General features: G+C 39.4%; 1 protein-coding gene across 4 annotated transcripts in view; it reads right to left on the bottom strand.

The window, feature by feature from the left end:
- Nucleotides 1-19,946, bottom strand: part of LOC140726236 (protein phosphatase 3 catalytic subunit alpha) — a 290,068-nt gene that overhangs the window by 13,034 nt on the left and 257,088 nt on the right. For 2 of the 4 annotated variants that reach the window (XM_073042332.1, XM_073042335.1), the window contains exons 9-13: nucleotides 15,124-15,249; nucleotides 11,938-12,015; nucleotides 10,410-10,436; nucleotides 6,573-6,657; nucleotides 4,696-4,793 (exon numbers count right to left, since the gene is read on the bottom strand). In XM_073042332.1, the coding sequence (XP_072898433.1) occupies nucleotides 4,696-4,793; nucleotides 6,573-6,657; nucleotides 10,410-10,436; nucleotides 11,938-12,015; nucleotides 15,124-15,249 (414 nt within the window). The remainder of the gene's footprint in view (nucleotides 1-4,695; nucleotides 4,794-6,572; nucleotides 6,658-10,409; nucleotides 10,437-11,937; nucleotides 12,016-15,123; nucleotides 15,250-19,946) is intronic. The other 2 variants (XM_073042334.1, XM_073042336.1) reach the window with 1 other exon arrangement.

Here is a 19,946-nt window from a genome sequence, read left to right as displayed (position 1 = left end):
TGGCATAAAGGATGCTAAAAATCACAATCAGTTCTCAAAACTGGATGATTTTCTTTATAATAAAATGTTAGTTTGTCTTCACAGACATCTTCATCCCTTAAAACTGATTCAGCACTCAATATAAATTTCCAAACCTTGCATTATATTTCTGAAATCATCCTCAAAATGCAACATCACTTCATCACTTGCTATAGGGAAGGCATCATACTTGTATGTCCACCAATGCATTCAACAATCAGCTAGTCCTCCTGTGGTGCCACCTGCCCCATCTCAGCAAACTCTGTTAGCCATTAAACTGGAACAGCAATATTCTCATCCAACTCCACTTTCGCATATCCACAGCTTTTCACCATCCACTGATAGTGGCTGCACCATCAGTTACACGGGCTACAACCTGGAAATCTAAACTTCGACCTGTTTCTTCTTAAAATCCACACAGACTAAACTTTCAGTCACAGTACCTCGGGGTCAAACTGTTCAATAAAGCTCCAGTGAGGCATCTTTGGATGTTCCAGAATGATGGAAGAGCCACATAAACGTGGCAACAGTTGATTATTTTGATTCAGACATGATTGACTCTCTCAATTTAGTCACTTTACACAAATTTGTGCTCCACTAAGCTGGGTCTTGCAGGGGCACATATGTGAGAGGTGGTTCCATCTCTACAACAAAATGCCTCCAACCAAATAACCCTATTTCACATTCTACATGAGGAACACATGAGAGGTGATCACACAGGAGTGCATGTGATGAGGGAGGTCCAATATGGATATGAAATGATGCATCATGGGAATTATCTAGTGCAGTCATCGGGTGGCATTAACAAGGATTAGGAAACACGCTGTGGCAGTCCTTCTAGAGACATGGGCCAGACTAGTTAGAGACCAAGAATCTCAACGTGGGAAACTGGCAACTTGCGCTCAACACCAATGAATGGCTTCAAAATTATTCAAGTTCGCTAATATTCCTGAGGAAAAGGACCTGCTCTTCCATCTGTTCGGCCAACGGGTTCATCACCCAAAGAATGCTTATTCATCTCCTTTAAAGTAACAAGCTACTCAGTTTCAAGATGAAACTTCTGAAGGCAACTGGACCAGTATAACTGCCAGTGCATCAATGCAATCTCAAAACAGCTTCAGTCTCCAAGACTCACCATAGAGGATAGTTTCAGACTTTCTTATGAGGCCAAAACTTTTAATCTACACATTCTCCCTCATCCTGAAGGTTGGAAATTAGCTCCATGAGTTAGTTGTGAACAATGAAGTAAAAAGCAGTGACTTCAGCAGATTTGGATTTGGTAACTATAAGACCGTAAGCTATAGGAGCAGAATTAGGCCATTTGGCCCATTGAGTCTGCTCCACCATCTCATCATGAATGATCCATTTTTCATCTCAGCCCCAATCTCCTGCCTCCCCCCCCCCCCCCATATCCCTCCATGCCCTGACCAATTAAGAATCTATCAAGCTCTACCTTAAATATACAGAAAGACTTGGCCACCACAGTTGCTTGTGGCGACAAATTCCACAGATTCACTACTCTCTAGCTAAAGAAATTCCTCATCTCCATTATAAAAGGACACCCCTGTTCTGAGGCTGTGTCCTCTGGTCTTAGACACTCCCACCAAAGGAAATATCCTCTCCACATCCACTCTATCAAGGCCTTTCACCATTCGATAGATTTTAGGCCGTTAACTCTCTGATTAGTAACACAGACCTTGACCCTTATGCGGAATATATATTATATTTATATTATTGAATATATATTCCATATATATTATTATTATTATTATTATTATTATATATGGAATATATATTATATTAATATAGTTCTCTTGTAACCCAGAAGCATTTCTAGCTAATGCTATTTTTCTGTTAGGATCTACTTTTCTACTTCAATGTTTTAATTTTAAAATATGAAGTAACTGATTCATAATATATAAAATAAGGAAGTCGTGACAATCTAGAAAACTGAAACTGCACAGTGAAGCCATGAGCTGGCAGGAAACCAATCTATCTTCGGCTGAGAGAACAGATTTCCTCAGTACTTGCAACATCTGGCTCCACACAAAACTGTTTTCTTTGTGATTTAGTGCACCAGTCTGCACAGGTGAATGTTACTAGCATGTGTAAGTTAGCACTGACACACAGAACACTGACACACAGAGGCACAGGGTGATTTGAATGAAGCGGGTACCTGATTCGTCTGAACAGGAGAAAGAGAGAAAGAGTATATCAGAAAGCAAATAGAACATTGGAAAGAGTGAAGAGGGAGGAAGTTCACAGGGGCTTTGAACAGACAGCCCCATTCCACACACAATACCCAGTTCACACATATATAGATATAAAATAGAGACAACTTACTTCAGTAATTAACTGCAACAACACAAGTCAATGATTCAGGGAAGAAAACTCAGTTACTGAGCAAGTTTAACAGATAATTCACTGATGGTTAATCTCACTGTGTCCAAGACTTACCCCAAGATAGTTCATTGATTAAATGCAAGCGTATTCATTTAATGGTGTTTAGTTTGGGGGAAAAGGTGGAGGGGAGGGGCAAATAGATTTTGAAATTGAAATTAACAATGCCACTGCTCCAATACATAATGTGGACTCCTGACGCCCTGGTATATTTATCACATCAAATATGAGGATGCAATATTTAGCAACTGTTTTTAATATGAAGATTCATAAATAAAAAGACATTAAGAGGATAAACTATCTGCCAGATTAAGGGTAGGAATCACTTTTCAAACTGTATACTACTTTGGTTTGCAACATTTCTTCAGCAGATGCAACCATGCTAAGTTAAAACAAACATGTTAAGCATCCTCAGACTTGCAGACAAACTAACAAAGCACTGACACTAAAGTTTAATTCTCAAACAATTGCAGCTCTCAACTCTCCTCATTTAACCTTCCTGGAGAAAAAAAATATGAACTATTTTAAAGATGTACATCAGAGCAAAACTCCAGTAAAGACTTCCAATTTTTTAAAAGATTAAATTTAATAAACAAAAATGTTCTAGCTTACCACTTAACTCAAACGCATGTGGAGTTACTAGGGAAAGGCTACAGTATGCTTTAACAGAAAAGCAACACCTGTAACAAGCAAAAAGGAACAGCCATGTTACCTGTAATAAATCATCTTGTATAGAGATAAGCAGATTCAATGGTATCACTCAGACTAGCTCTTGGAACTAATAATTGTAAATGTGCAAAACTGATGCTGGATGAAGAAAGATATTCCTTCACAAATATTTTTAACCAGTTTCACCAAAATACTCAATCTAGGCAAAAATTCACTCAACTTCCCTTCCATCAACTGGGGGGGGGGGGGGGGAGCGGGAGCGGGGTGAGGGGTGTGAAGAGGGCAAGAACCAGGCCAGGACAATAATGTGCAATTACTCCATTGGGGAGCTTTAAATCAAATGGCACCATTTTTGTTAGCTTGGTCTTTCATGATCTTTTGCATCATCTACAAATCTTAGAATCGGAAACCATGTGGCAGTCACACTTGAGATCTTATGATGAAAAGGCAGATATGGAACATGCATCTTTCCCACGAACCTCTTATGCTAAGGCTTGGACACTGGGGTAATATCGATTAAACGCTGCTTCTAAATATTTTTTTTCCATTTAGACTGTTGTCTTTAAGCACATAATTAACACACCACGCAAGAAAGAAATATAGGGCTGCTAATGCTGAAGAATAAATTAGATTATCATAAATTAATTGAAAATGCCAGATTATGAATTAATGCTTGCACTTATTCCAATTGGCACCATGATCAAGCTGTTTCCTCTGTTCATGCAATTCATATATCAATTAAAAATTAGCAGCCCTAAAATTAATGAATTAAGAATTCACACACCAATACTCTCACCAATGTCCTGGACTTCTTTATTTTCAAAGTTGCTTAGAACAACTTTTAAAAAGATTAGTTAAAACAAACCTTTCTTCTGGTAATGACTGACATGAATATCAGAGTGAAGTAGTTTTAACAATATGTTAGGAGTGGCTTCACCAACACTCAACCAGGGATTGAGGAGTATTGCATTGCCCCTAGCTGCAACAGTGTTGTGACCTATGCCTGCTGCAATATCAAGCAAGCAGGGCAGTAGGACATGGCACATGCCACCTTGTGGCATCTCACACTGTGGTAATTTATTTAGCTGCACCCTGCAGTAATTCACCAATAGAAACATGAAACCACAAAACACCACAAACAACTGCTACTGCAGCACACAGCTAACTGGATAAATTACTCCAGGGTGCAAAATGGATGAATGGATATAGTGTGTAACTCCCCTATGCTAATGATCTCAGTGATTCATAATACCCTTCATTTGGCACAATGAATGGCAAGTAAAACGCTGTGCTTGTGAATAACACACAAGTCGGAGATAAACTTGTATACACACAAGGACATAATCACCTCTTTTGAAAGTGCACTGATGCATCGATTTACCTGAAAACATAAACTTGCCAAACATAGTCATTAAAGTATCTTCATCCTCGTAACTACTGCAAATTGTAAGGCATCACTTTATTCCAGTGCCAATCATCATCAGTTACAGAATTCTGCACCAAGTCAGAAAAGACTGGTAGTGAGAACACTGGTGAGAGCAGAGATGTATTGTACTTGTTCACATCAATTAAGAAAAGAACGGACAACAAGGTGAATTTTGTTCTTACCGCTTTGAAGGGTTTGTTTCCCTCCAGCCAGCACTCCACTGGGAAGCATTCCTGTAGGAGTCAGGCCCTTTAGTGTCAGCACACTTTCACTCTCCTCTCTGGAAAATGCCAACACAAAAGTTATCCATGAATGCTGTTTCACAGAAACTACAGACATAAATAGAATACAGATGGACATGTTTTCGAAGAATACTGGCATTCAGCCTTCGTTCTAAACTAATGATTACAAATTCAACTAGACTGGGTTTACATCACAGCTTCCACTGTAAACCTAATCTGGATATCAAATGAAATAATACATCATCAATGATGGCAGACAGACTGTGAACAATCTGAAGAATAGTTCCTGAAGTGTGTATTTGAACCTTTGTCTCAAGTTTAGCTTTGTTAATCTGGGTACCAGAACCTCCCAACAACTGGCTCAATTATTCAACGCATTATTTGATCTGGAGTCGCCCTGGTTTTCTGGTAACATTTATCCCTCTGCTTAAAACAAGTCACAGTATCTGGCCATTAACACACTGCTGTTTGTGGGAGTATGCAGTGTACAAACTGGCTGTCAGGTTTAGCTATGAAGTGTTGCAGAACTTCTCAAAATTGTAAGAATGTGAGGCTCTTTTCTCAAATGATTTGCATCCACTGAAATCCCATGTTAAGGCAACATTTGGTTGCATCTTCCTCATATCTAATACAGACCAACCTCACACTTCTGAATTCCATGCATCAAGCGTACATATGTCCTGCAATGTCAGCCTGTTCCCCTGCCCAAGATATTAAGCCTCCTAACCTTGTAACAACAGGGTCTTTTTTTTATTGCAGAAGATGGGTTGTGATCAAGTGCTATGTTTTAACATTAGTACAATTGGCAACTAGAGAGATGTCCTCTTTTCCCAAGAGAAGCCAGCCAGGTGAATGCAAACCACGCCCAACGCTCTTTACACGCAATTGTGTGACTAAGCACAGCACCAAAGCCATACAGAAATTTGCTGATGACACCACCTTTGTTGAACAAGTCACAGATTCATGATAAATCAGCTCACAGGAGTGAAGTAGGACAACTGGTTGAGTGGTGCTGCAACAACAACTTCTCATTCAACTGCAGTGAAACTAAAGAACTTGATCACTGACTTCAGAAAGGGGAAGGAGTGTGAACATGCACTAGTCTATGTTGGTGAATTAGTGGTAGAGAGGTCAACAGCTTTAAATTCCTGGGAACACACACATTAGATGACCTGCGCTGGGCCTAACATGTAGATGCAATCAGTAGGAAGGGGCCTCAGTGTCTTTTTTTCTTAAAAGAGGGTTAAAGAGGTACAGCTTGTTACCAAACACTAGCTAACATCTGCAGATGTACTGCTAAAAGTTTCATGGTTTCATCATGGTCTGTTAAGGCAATCCAAATGTGCTGGAACTCAAGAAGCTGAAAAGAGTAACTGCCTCAAGAAGATCCTTGCCATCTGGGTCATTGCACTGTCTCCTAACTGCTATTGAGCAAGAGATATAGGAGCCTGAAGTCCCTCAACTTTCTTAAGCTGAAAAAGTAAAGGCACTGGAGCACCTGCCTTCAGGTTCAAGACAGTTACTTCCCTTCAACCATTTGGTTCTTGAACCAACCTGCACAACCCTAATCACCAATTACCACTTTGCACATCAATGGACTGGTTTTTGTTCTAATTGTGGTCTTCCTTGAATAATTTGTTAATTTATGTTTTTCTTATGAATGTTGTGTCTTTGATGCACGTTTCTGTGATGCTGCTGCAACTACGTTTTTCATTGTACCTGTGCATACATGTAATTGTGCATATGACAATAATCCTGACTTTAGCTTTGTGGCCCAAGCAATGAAACACCCAGAACAGCAATGGATTTAGACTTACCGGAGGACAGAAAACATTTTGGCCATCTTGCCAATTGCTCGAATCTTGTTCCTAATCACCTCTTTACGGGCAGCAGCAGACGCACCTGGCAAAATATCAATGGGGTCAGTTTCTGACTCTAGTCAGACTCACTCAGAGATACATACACACACTAGGCAAACAGACATGCTGAACATCTCATCAAATTGTATGTGTCAGGTGGTGTCACTTGAACTAACAGAATTTCAGAAGTCTAACCCAGTGAAAATATAAACACAATGTCAAGTCTCCATGGACGCACTAGATCCTTAAGGCACCTTCTGGAGACACCTTGAGCACCCAACACCGCATAACATTGGACTGAGAATTTTAACATTCCTTCTGAGTGGAAAGGGCAAACTATACTCCAATATTTAAGGTTTATAAAATGCCTTCATCATAGTGCAAGATTATATTCCTTAGGTCCCTGAGTCTCTTAATTCAGAAAATCAATTCTTTTGTGCAAAAAAAGGGAGAGGCAGTTTTATAGTTATAAATACAGGGCTCAAGTACACAGTAATTTATAATGAGTAGCAGATCCTCCAGTATTATCACTATTCTTTAATTCAGACTACTGTTCTAAATGGGGCTCAACATTTGAAGAGTCTTTTCTATGCTTACATTCATTAACTGGATGTGTTTTGGAGCTGCAAATTGACTAGAAAATGGATTTAGAACATGGAATTAAATCCTTGTACAACTGCAATTTGCTACATGATAATAAATGGAACTTGTGAAATAACTAGGAATGATTTAAGATTAAGAGTGTAGATTGACATGATACCAATCAAATATTAACATAATTAGAACAGAAATTTAATCCTGAAATATTCTAATTCATGCAAGTGTTTAGCAGTAGATTTTGCAATACAATTTGTTTAGTCACAGGCAATAAGTTAACAACAAACTGGAGGAATTGCATTTTTTAAAAATACTTAATTCCAAATAATGTACAACAGCTGCTCTAGCTCTCTCGGAGGAGGAGAATCTGGTTCAGTCCACATCATATTGTACATAGGATGCCTTTTGCCTCCAGCCTTTGAGCCATTAATTAACACAAGCCACCAAGACTGTGCATTGTTTTCTACACTTTTTACTTTCCAATTCTTTCTGCAGAACCAACAAAATTCAAAAAGATTTTTTTATTTTGCTTTCATATTTCTAGGTTTTGCTTTGGAATCCCTCTGACTGCCTGTTTATTGAAACAGCCCCGGCCCAAAGATAGTTGATTGACACTCCTTGAATTGATTCTGCTGCAGAGAAGTACTGTCTGTATAAGAGAACAGCAGATAACAAGGTGTCTCTTGGAGATAGACAGCTGAAGTTATAATGAAGTGTAAAGGAAAGGAAGGGGTATTAAACAGATGTTTTTCATTTGTCTTTGCCTAATAAATGGCATAATAAATATAGCAGAAAAAGTGTGTAACTGAAGTTCTAATACCAGTGTGTAATTATTACCACTGAATACAAAGTACTTTGGACGTTAAGGGAACTTAAAGCAGAAAATTGCTGAACTTAATAGCCTACACAAAAGGGCTCAGAATGGTAGCTACAGAAATAATGGATATATTTATAATGATTTTTCAAAAACCTTACGATTTTAAAATATTCTTGGTAGAATTATATGACAGGAAGCATACAGTCTGCTGGAATCAATCTTGAGGGGTTTGATAAGGCAACAGATGCTTTTGAGAATCTAGAAATTACATTTTCTAGATTCTCAAAATGCATCTACTAAGTTGTCACACAAGAAGCTGTTACATTAAATAAGGACTTACATGGTTTGGGATTGGCTAAAGAATGAAAAACAGTGGAAACTAATAGGCTTTTTCTAGATTGCTACTGGGGGCACGACTGAGGTCTTGGAGGGTCATCTAATGGCAATTATCCAGGAAGATGATGTCAGGAAAATGACGACAAAGGAGTGAACAGGGGTGGCAAACTGAGTACATAAGAAAATATAAGACTGATCACTGATGGGAAGAATAGGCAAGAACATTTTCAGAATGATGAGAAAGTAGTAAGCATATGGGGATGCAGTTTGCAGTGCTGTGGCTCATGAAATATGAAAACAACCATGAAGGATTTGCAAGCAATTAGAAAAAGATTGGTAAATTGGCCTTGAATTGCACAGTCACTGGACTGATAAGTGGGTGAGGAATTTGCTCTACATCAGAGGTTCCCAAACTTTTAAATCTCATGGACCAATATCATTAAGCAAGGGATCAGTGAACCCTAGGTTGGGTACTCCTGCTCTACACAAAGCAATTGACAAAGATTGAGGATGACCAATTGAATCAATGATTTCTTGTTAATCTGAAGAGCTTTGAGAAGACAGGATGGTACTGACTGGAGTTCAAAGAAAAAGGTTACTCATTCAAAGCATTGATAGGATATCCATCAAGAAGTTGTTTCCTTTTGATGGATAACCTAAAACTAGGGATTCCAGTTTCAGGCTGAAGGGCCATTTCAGTTGGAGAGGAGCAGACATTTCTTTACGCTATCAATATTGATAACTTCTCCCCCTATAGAAACTCAGTTGCCAAGCATACTTAAGGGTGAGGCCATTAGATTTAGGGTGTATGAGGATTGAGCAAGAGAATGGACAAGATGCAGAATAAGTCATGAAGTTTCAGGTTCAGGCAAATTCAAGAGGCAGAGCAGTTTCTACATCTTATAATGTGTTCTTTATACCTCTGGGATTACCTTTAAATAACCACGTGACTGGCAAACATTACACAGAACGTCCAGTATACAGATGCAGATATTACTGCTCCACTTCTTCCCCCATTCCCTCTCCTTTGTGCTTTTATCCAGCATTCTCACCAATCCACCTCTACTGTTCATCTTAACCTCATCTTGTGGGAAAAAGTTCCACATCACCACTACTCTTCCTGATTGTCATTTCATTTTTTTTTGGTAAATGCCTATCCATGCTTTACAAAACAACTTCTCGATGAACGGACTTGAAGATCATGAAGAAATTGACCTCTTCTGTAAAACTTGTATCAACAACTGGTGATTCCTAACTCTTTAAATTCAGCTCAATTCAATAGACTTTAAAATGAGATATAAACAGTGGCTCTGATATTCTCACACCCATTCAGCGCTGGTGAATAAAGACTAAGATTTTGAAGTGAAGTGATTCTCCCTACACCGTAAAGGAAGCTGAAAAGGACTAACAAAGTCTATGTAGAAAACCTGGCTTCTAGATAGAAACCTCAGCGGGGCTTGTAGCAAGGAACAATAATATCAACTTCCTCAACCCTGAATAAGGGCAAAGATTTCTTTGCTTTTGCTTGACATTTGACAATGACTGTTGGACAGATACATTACTGGGTTTGGAACACATACCGTTCTGACCACATGCCTGCCTGCCAGTACTGATAATGTACACATTTGAACAAGTGGATTGAGGCATGGGGATGTAGAAGTTGTTGGAGCAAGTTTATTGGAACAGGACTTGAAATAGTCAACTTTTCATCCCAAATAATGGACAATTATTCCTCTATAGCTACAAGCTCAATTGGTTTATTTTACTGAAGCTAAAAGCAGAGAGTCTGACGGAAGAGCAGCACAGATTCAGCCAACGCAACCCCCTCCAAGTTTTATAAAAGGTATTTCCAATAATTGCAGAAGGTGACTCGTTGGAAGCAGTTCCAACACATCAGTTTTTGTTGCAAAAACAAGTCAGATTAAGGGTTGAATTTATACAGATTGAGAACACTGCCCTACAGATGTCAAATCGTGCAAGAGAAACATGACAATGAGTCAGAGTCTCTACCAGCTTTGTCCTTCAACAACACGCTTGATTTGTACCTTTCTTCTGGCCATAAATGAGCTGTTCTTCTCATGACACAATCCAGAAAATAAAGAGATAGAAAGATCAGTAGGAAGCTTGGAGAATGAGAACAAAACACAGGTACAGATATCTGACAGAACCAATGGAAAAGCATTAAAACCAAATTCTGTGGAAATAGAAAAGAAACAAATTAGATAAGGAAATTTAAAAAAAAGTTGATGGAAATAAGGCACTTAAAATAAAATAAGTTTGATTATTAGCCCATTAGAATGAGTTAGCTTAGGGTGATCCACTTGAAAGTCAATGTTTAGTAAACAAGGCCTTGGGTAGTGTGTGGAGAAGGGTTACTGAATAGGCCCAGGTTTGAGGAAGCTCAGCTTCATGTAGAGATGGGAGAAGCTGGGGCTATTCTTGAATAAAGAAGGTTAAGGGAAGATGTAATAGAGGTTTGCAAACAAAGGAGTTTGATGAGATTAACTCAGAGAAATTGCAGGAGGTTGGTGACCAAAAGGCATAGTGAAGGGGACCATAGGCAGAGGTTCTTTGCAGGGAGTTGAAAGGCAGCGGGCGTAAGCTCAATGGGAGCTTGCAAATGAGAAATGAGTAACTATGAAGGACAAGTCTTATTGTACTAAGGAAAAGGATAAGGGGAATGGGACAGATGGGAGAGTTTCTGCAAAGGAATGGTTAAAGCTCGGCGAGGTGGCACGGTAGTGTAATGTTAATGTAATGCTATTACTGTGCCAGCAACACAGGCTCAATTTCACTGCTGTCTGTAAGGAGTATGTACAGTTTCCCTGTAAACGTCAGTTTCCTCCGGATGCAGCTTTCTCCCACCTTTCAAAGATGCAAGGAGGTAGTAGGTTAATTGGTAAACATGGATGCAGTTGCAACAGAGAGCCTGTTATCGTACTGTATGTCTAAGTAAACAAATGAACACCTTCTGGTGCACCACGAAAATGGGGGCTTTATTGTGTGCAATGCCCAAATTGGCTCATTAATTACGATAACCTATTGCTTTGGTCACATTTTTTACACTACAAGTTTTGATTTGCTTTTAATTACTTCTAAACTCATCCACAAAGAAAACTGTAAACAAGTCTTGCCATCGTAGGGTGTATAAATTCTCAGTGATAGTAATGCATGTGTTCTAGGGGACATAAGAAAAGCCTTAGTTCTGTGAACTAATTGCTAATATTGAGGATAGCTTCCAATCATGATAACATAACAATAATTTGCAACATTGATCAAGGTACCAAAGACAATTACAGGTCCTGTAGATTAATCACTATGCCATTTATATATAATCAGTGGGATTGTTAAAAATAAGTCTTTTAATATAGCCCAGAGGTTAGAATGCAAAAAGATGCAAATTAAAATCTGAGGAAAAAATGTTGAAAAACAGGTAGTGGGGAGTGAGCAATACTATAGATGAACCAGGGACAGAAGAGGATTTTGGTTTCATGGGAAGCTGCAGGAGAAAGAGCTGAGCAAAAGCTGATTTTATTTTGCTGGTGGTAACAACATATTCAATTAACTGCTCACCATCAAAACCATCGTCTCCTTCTGAAATGAGTTCATCATCAGAACAGATATTGAGCACATTCACCAACATCTCAGTCACTAGGAGAAAGACGGAGAGAACAGTTAGTTTTTAAAAAAACTTGTACCACAAACCAACCCACATCAATCCACAGCAACAGAAGATGGAGGATCACATGTCCAAGATGCAAGTGGGCCAGAGAGAAGGTCGGACAATACTGTGAGCTTTCAAATTGTAGCAGATAGATTACTTTCACTGAAGTCTATGTGCTTCATTATTTCTCTAATGGCAATGACTCAGCATGCAAGGATACACTCTCTTTGCAATAATTTTTTTCCTAATTAGGTGAACATATTCATTAACTGGGGAAAGTTCACATCTCTCATCACTCTACCACTGAGCTCAGCACCTCCAAAACATGGAACAGCAGCTAAATGTAACAGTTCTCATTAAAGGTGTCAAATGGTGCAACTCAACACACCATAAACTGTTGAAGCTTCTTTAAACTGTGTATTCAAATCTCAAATTAACCAGCACACACAAACTATGGATCTTAAAAGGTATGTTACTTAAGTCTGCTCTTGCAGCATGAGACCTACTTACCCCTCCCTCCATGCTAGCCACCTGCCTCTCCCCTCTATATTGATCTTGGCCCTGAAGTGCCAAATTTCAAGTTTTAATTTTCTAACAGCTAATTATCCAAAGAACAAGACTAAATAGAACAAAATACAATGGCCCAGGAATTTGTGCCAACTTTTTAACCTAATACTAGTGTATCTACCTCTACCACCACCCCAGCAAGGCAATCCACACAGTCACCATTCTGTCTAAAAAACCCCACCTACCTCTATACTTTCCTTCAATTAATTATGCCTCAGTATTTCCACCCTGAAAAAGGTCTTTGGCTATCCAATTGATCTATGCCTCTTATCTTGTACACCTCTATCAAGTCGCCTCCCATTCTCCTTCGCTCTGAAGAGAAAAGTCCTAGCTTGCTCAACCTATCCTTGTAAGACATGCTCTTTAATCTAGACAGAATCCTGGCATATCTTCTCAGCACCCTCACTAAAGCTTCTTAATCCTTCCTTTAATGAGGTGACCAGAACTGAACACTATTCCAAGTGTGGTCGAGCCAGGTTCTATAGAACTGCCACATTACCTTATGGATCTTGTACTCCATCCCCTGATTAATGAAGACATCCTATTATTTTGCACAAGTTAGAGGGATCTATAGTCATGGACCCCAAGATCCCTCTGTTTCTCCACACTAAGAATCATGCCATTAAACCTGTATTCAACCTTCAAATTCCACCTTCCAAAGTGAATCACTTCACACTTTACTAATCTGAACTCCATGAACCACTTCTTAGCCCAGCTCTGCATGCTGTCAATGCCCCATTGTAACCTATGACAGTCTTCTACGCTATCCACACATAGTTGAAGCTGCTCCTGCTCTTGGCTGAGGAGAATGTTTAGAGTTTGATTAATATTTTAAAGAATGTTTAGAGTTTGAAGGGATATTTTTTCTATTCAGATCATCTGTATTTTCAAATTCCTCTATTGTTCTGAATCTCAGTCACCAAGACCTCTGTGCTCCTTTGACTCAGCATTCCTCAGCACCTTACATTTCTAATGCTCAGTAGAAATTGGAAAAGTAAGCCATGTTTTTGATAGAGACAACTTGATAGAGCTATACAAGACTATAAGAGGCAGATGTAGGTAAAATGGACAGGCATCACCTTTTTCACAGGACACCAATGGCTAATAACACAGGACATAATTTTAAGGTGAACGAAGGAAAGTTTAGAGGAAATGTCAGAGGTAGTTGTTTTTTTTTGTTTAAGAAGCACAGAGTGGCAAGTGCCTGGAATGCACTACCAGAGCTAGTGGTAAAGGCTGATACATTAAGGACACTTAAGAGATACCTAAATAGGCATATTAATTAAAAAATAAATGGAAGCTTATGTGCTCTATAAAAGGGAAGGTCAGATTAATCATGGAATAATTTAAAAGGTCAGTATAACATCATGGGCCAAAGGACCTGTACTGTTGTACTGTTCTATGTCTCTCTAACCTGCCTTGCCATTTGATATCATTGGAATCTGATTTCTGCTTCAGTTCCACTCTGCTGTCTATTCTCCATTACCCTCAATACTGCAGAAGCCTGTCTCTCAATATTCCCAGTTCCTGAATAGAGAACTCCGAAGATTCATTATCCTTAGAGAAGAAATTTCCCTTCAGCTTTAAACAGACAACCCTTGCTCTGAAATTCTACCTCTCATTTTTGGTTCCACCACCAGCAAATTACCCGGCAATCCCCTTCAAAGATTTATATTTATAAAATAATTTCACATTCTACAAATTCTAAAGAGTTTAGATGCAACCATCCCATTCATTCTTAGAATCACTGAATGAACCAAAACTATACATGCCTCTCAGCAACTGGTTTCAGCTGCAGATCTACCTCAGGTACCTGTACAGCTGTGAGACCCAAAGCACTGTAAGTTCCTCCCCAAGCATCACTGCTGTTTCTAAGATAACTCTAAACACCCACACCTCAAGGACAACAGCTGCTACCATCTTCTCAACAGTAATTAGGGATGGACAATTAAATGCAAACTCAGCCTGTGAATCCCACATCTCTTGAATAAATCTATAAGAAAGTCTTGATATTTACTGTGGCTCACTGACAAGTTTGGCATTATTATTCTCCAAGTGAAGCATCCAGGTTGAAAGTATCTCACAAATGCAAATTGTTGTTATAATTCTTCTCCAGTCCTAGCCTTCAATGCTGTTTAATATGCAAATCCAGAATGTTTTAAAGTTCAGGAAGATATTGCAATTCAGTCAATGCAAATCAAAACAGCGGAGAAGGTAAATCATAATGCAGTTTCTGGAGGTTCACTGCCACAGCTATGCTCACGCTCTGCTTGACAAGATCCAGTCCACTTAGACAGCAAATCCAAATTGCAATAGATAAATGATCCCTGAAAGTGAGGAAATGTGGATGAGGTGGAGTGGGGTGAGGTAGGGATGTGTGTGTGTGGAGAGTAGTATGGCACACCCTCAATACCACCTACAGTTCTTCCCTGGTCCTACATCAGAAAATCAGTTTGGATAATGAGCACAAATGGCTCCACTGGGACATGGGCTCATCACCAGTCACGGTACACGGTCAAGTTACAAACCTTTCTCCCCAACAAATGGCAAGGACCAGGTGAAGACATCCATGAAGTTGGGCAACCAGTAGGGATGTGGGGAACAGTTGAACTGCCTGATATTCATAACATTGTTCTCATATTTCAAAACTGCAGCTGGAAAGAAAAAAAAAGTGAAATGAATAAAGGTTTTCCCCCCAGCAAGATTGAAAAGCCAATATGCAAGAGTCGGTATAATCAAGTATATAGACTAGGCAGTTAAATATGACTAGTTGCACCACTCACCTTATTCCAAAATATAAACAATGGCATGGCAAGGTACAAGATGCAGCATATTGTCAAGTTATCACCAAATAACAAATTATTGTACCTGCAGACAGATTTGACCTGGGGAGGGTGGAACTGGGTAGATTCAAGAGCTAACTTTCCGATGGTTTCCTTCTAGGCATTCCCCAGGCTTGAGAATTATTTAGAAAGAGAAAATAGAATCAAAATAGCTATAGGAAAAAGGTGACCATTCAGCCCATCAAATCTGTGCCAACTCACTATCAGAGTAAACTATGTCTGGTTCTTTCTCTGTAGCATAACACACTTTAGATTACAACCACAGTTACCTCCACTCCACTGAGTTATCTTAACAGAATATGATGGTTATGCTCCAGCTACCATAAGGACTATGACAGAGAACGCTTGGTAAATGCACTCTATACACATTCAAACACTGCCTTCTCATTCTGCTGTCATTGTGCTGAGTGTGCGCACTTAAATATTCCCCCCCCCCCGATATATTCTGCTAAAGGGTCCTAAAGGGTTGGGTTTATGGTGCTTTCCCTGCAAACATGGTGGAATATTTCATTTGTTTATAGAGGGGATGAGTAAATGGTGTATATATTGTATGTATACTATATTAAAGATAAATTATTTTGCAATATGATTGTAACTATATTGTGGGGTGCATCATATTCTGATTCATGTGTAGTCTTAAGTTAACTTTGTGAGTAATTAAAGATGGCACATCCTAAATACCCAAAAAAAAGGGTGGATCGTTCTCGGTAGCAGGCAGAAAGAGACTGAGCTGCCAGGAGTTCACACTTGGCATAGTATGCCACTATAATTGTGTTTCTTCACAGATTAAACTTTGAGGTGGATTATTAGGTATGAATTTAACAATGGCAAATTTCTCACTAAATTTAATTTTCCTTCTATGCTATGGATTTCACAGATGACACTAATGATACAAATTCCTTCAATATTCACAAAAATTCTTGGAACCTCCCCGCCCCCCCCCCCCACACACCCCACTGAGGGACACCTTCAACAAATGGTTGCAGCGGTTCTGATGGTGGCTTGTCATGACTTCAAGGTCATTTAGGAATGGGCAATAAATACTATCTTTGCCCTTGAAGACCACACCCAGAGAAAAAGAAATTTTAAAGAAATTATTCATGTAGGTGAGATTGTTTTGACAGACAGAGCAAGATTTGTATAGTCAAATCACCGGTGCACAAAAAAGGTTTACAGGAATTTCCCAAGTATTTCACAATGTATTCTTATAAGAATAAACACAATGAATTCACATGAAAGCAGTGCAAACTGCTGTGGATTCAAAGTTGATGATAGGAGAAAAAAAATAGGAAAAATGGGTCCCAGTCTGGTTTGGTTCAGGCAAGTGCCAACTCAGGGAAGGAGTCAATGGCAAAATTACACACTTAGGAAAGAACTGCACACTGAAAAAGCAATTTTGCTTAAACTTTGTGCAACGATCACAGGGTGAATGTCACGAGACACTAGGGGTCAGTGCAGCCCTAACAGTGAATGTGGAAATTTTAAACATTTCCATTTTGTGAAATCTAAATATCACTTTCATCAAAGCAACTTCACGTGTTTGTACAAATGTGTAGATTAAGGAGTTTACCATATCTATGCCTACTACCTGCTTCACAACTTTTGTTTAGTGGTACCCTAGGCTGCTACCATTTCACTTTACAGCTGAATATATTGCTATTTAGGTTTTCATAACATGAGACAGAAGCAACCTTCATTTATGTAGAATCAGAGAAACTGGGTTGTTCCTTAATACATTGTCAAATTGGAGTTTAATTTTGATTAATGAGAGGTGTTGCATTTTGGGAAGTCAAATCCAGGCAGCACTTCTGCAGTGAACAACAGGGCCCTGGAGAGTGTTATAAAACAGAGGGACCTTAGAGTACATGTACATGGTTTGCTGAAAATAGAGTCATATTCAAGATGAAGGCAGCTTTTGGCATGCTGGCCTTCATGAATCACATACGGAGTATGAAAGTTGGGAGGTCATAGTACATAGTACAGGATGCAGGTGAAGCTGCACTTGGAGTAATCTGTTGAGCTTTGGTCACTCTGCTATAATCCTTGGGAATAAGGTGTTTTTTGCTGCTTATTCCTAATTGCATCAGATGAGTGGCCTGAGTCACAGTGGTTCAAAACAAAACAAGTCTATGCTCATCCTTTTGTCCACCTACACTCATCCCAGTTGCCTGGCCTCTGAATTATTGATCCAATCCCATTACCTTCTCAGTTTTCAGAACAGCCTGGTGGTTAAGAGATTTAAAAACAAATGTAACTGTTTCCCATGACGGAGGACTGGTAACCAGAATTCCCAGCTTGAAAGTGAATGGTTAAGCAGTGCTAGCTACAAATTGGAGTGCACAATGTGGTTGAGCTCGGTTGGGGCCTGGCCTCGCCTGTGGATGCGGCCCTCCCATGTTTGAGCAGTGGAATGACAGGCTGGATTGCATGTATCTGTACATTGCTGGCAGACTGTATCATTGATTGCTGGACAATGTCGCTCAGGGTCTTGGACTATATGTTTTTTTTGAGTGAATATGCTTTGTTCAATATTTTGAATTGTGTTACTTGCTGCTTTTAAATGTTTGCTTACTATTTTGAATGTTCTGCACCTTGGCCCCAGAGAAACACTGTCTCGTTCAGCTGTATCTATGTATGGTTTGAAAGATAACTAAACTTGATTTGATTTAAAAAGGCTGTGTTAGTAGAGTTTAAAAGAATCTATGATATTGGATAGATAGCTGCAATAGGAGTAAATGCTGGGGGACTGACAGGAAAACTCATTCAGAGCCAGAACAGGTCTAATGACCAGCTTCGAAGCAGCATCATGACAGACTGAGCCAGTGAAGCGTCTGCTGTAACATTGATCTGCACATAGACAACTTTAGCAATTTATCTCAAATGCAACTGGACATGACAATTACAGTGTTGAGGCACAAAAAGAGCAAGTTTCTTCTGTCCAGGTAGAGAGATGTTACCAAAGAGTCCTGAATAAAGTACAGTACAGAGCAAGGATTGCAGCAAGCTTAAAGTGATTACACTCTGCTCCAACAAAAACTAAGGCCAGGATTATCTTTGCACAAACACAAGAGAATCTGCAGGTGCTGTAAATCCAAACCAGCACACACAAAATGCTGGAGGAACTCAGCAGATCAAGCAGCATCTATGGAAATGAGTAAACAGCCAACGTTTCAGGTTGAGGCCCTTCAAAATGGCAACTGTTTACCCTTTTCCACAGATACTGCCTAGCATACTGAGTTCCTCCAGCATTTTGTGTGTGCGATCTTTTCACAACTTTTTCAACTTGTAATGCTGAAGTGTAGTAAGGAATTAACACCTCAGTCTGTGTAAAGGAAATGAGAGATGTCAGCAGTCAGTTTCTCTAGCCTATCTTGCAAGCAATCAACATTTAATATAAGACCATAAGATATACGAGCAGAAGTAGGCCATTTGGCCCATTGAGTCTGCTCCACTATTCAATCATGGCTGATCCAATTCTTCCAGTCACCCCAACTCCCCTGCCTTCTCCCCATACCCTTTGATGCCCTGGCTAATCAAGAACCTATCTATCTCTGCCTTAAATGCACCCAAAGATTTGGACTCCACAGCCGCTTGTGACAACAAATTCTACAGATTCACCACCTGCTGATTAAAGTAATTTCTCCGCATCTATGTTCTAAATGGACATCCTTCAATCCTGAAGTCATGTTCTCTTGTCCTAGACTCCCCTACCATGGGAAATAACTTTGCCATACCTAATCTGTTCAGGTCTTTTAACATTTGGAATGTTTTAATATTTCAAATATAGACAGCCCGATTCAGAGTACAAGATTTACTTCACTGCAAAATGAATACTGGGTAGCTTCAATCCAGCTACTACCAAAAGATAACTTCATTATCATTACCAAGGGCCAAACTTGGCCACTGGATGAAAGTGAACCATACTTCCAAAATCACACCCCATCTTAGCCAAGTATTATGTGCAGTTCTGGTCATCTACCTACAAAAAAAAAAATCAATTAAGCTTGAAAGAGTGCAGAGAAAATTTGCAAGGATGTTGCCTGGACTCGAGGACCCAAGTTATAGGTAGAGTAGGCTAAGACATTATTCATTGGAGTGTAGGAGAATGAGGGGAGATCTTGTACAAATTAGGAGGGCTTGTATTGTGCTGTAGGTTTTCTAAATAACAAGCAGGATAAGCAAAGGAAAATTAGTGGATCTTGGGGACTTAAGATTTTCAGCAGGCCTTTGACAAGGTGCCGCACAAGAGGCTGCTTAATATCATTACAGGGAAGATACTAGCATAGATAGAGGATTTACTGATTGGCAGGAGGCAAAGAGTGGGAATAAAGGGAGCCTTTTCTGGCTAGCTGCCGTGATTAGTAATGTTCTGCAGGGTTCGATGTTGGGGCCACCTCTTTTTAAGTTATATGTTAATGATTTGAATGAAGGAATTGATGGCTTTGTGGTCAAGTTTGCGAATGATACAAAGATAAGTGGGAGGGGCAAGAAGTGTTCAGGAAGCAGGG

This window comes from Hemitrygon akajei, chromosome 4, assembly GCF_048418815.1.
Source record: "Hemitrygon akajei chromosome 4, sHemAka1.3, whole genome shotgun sequence".
Lineage (NCBI taxonomy): Eukaryota > Metazoa > Chordata > Chondrichthyes > Myliobatiformes > Dasyatidae > Hemitrygon > Hemitrygon akajei.
Note: the sequence above shows the minus strand (reverse complement) of the source record. Positions and strands in the feature narration are given on the sequence as shown.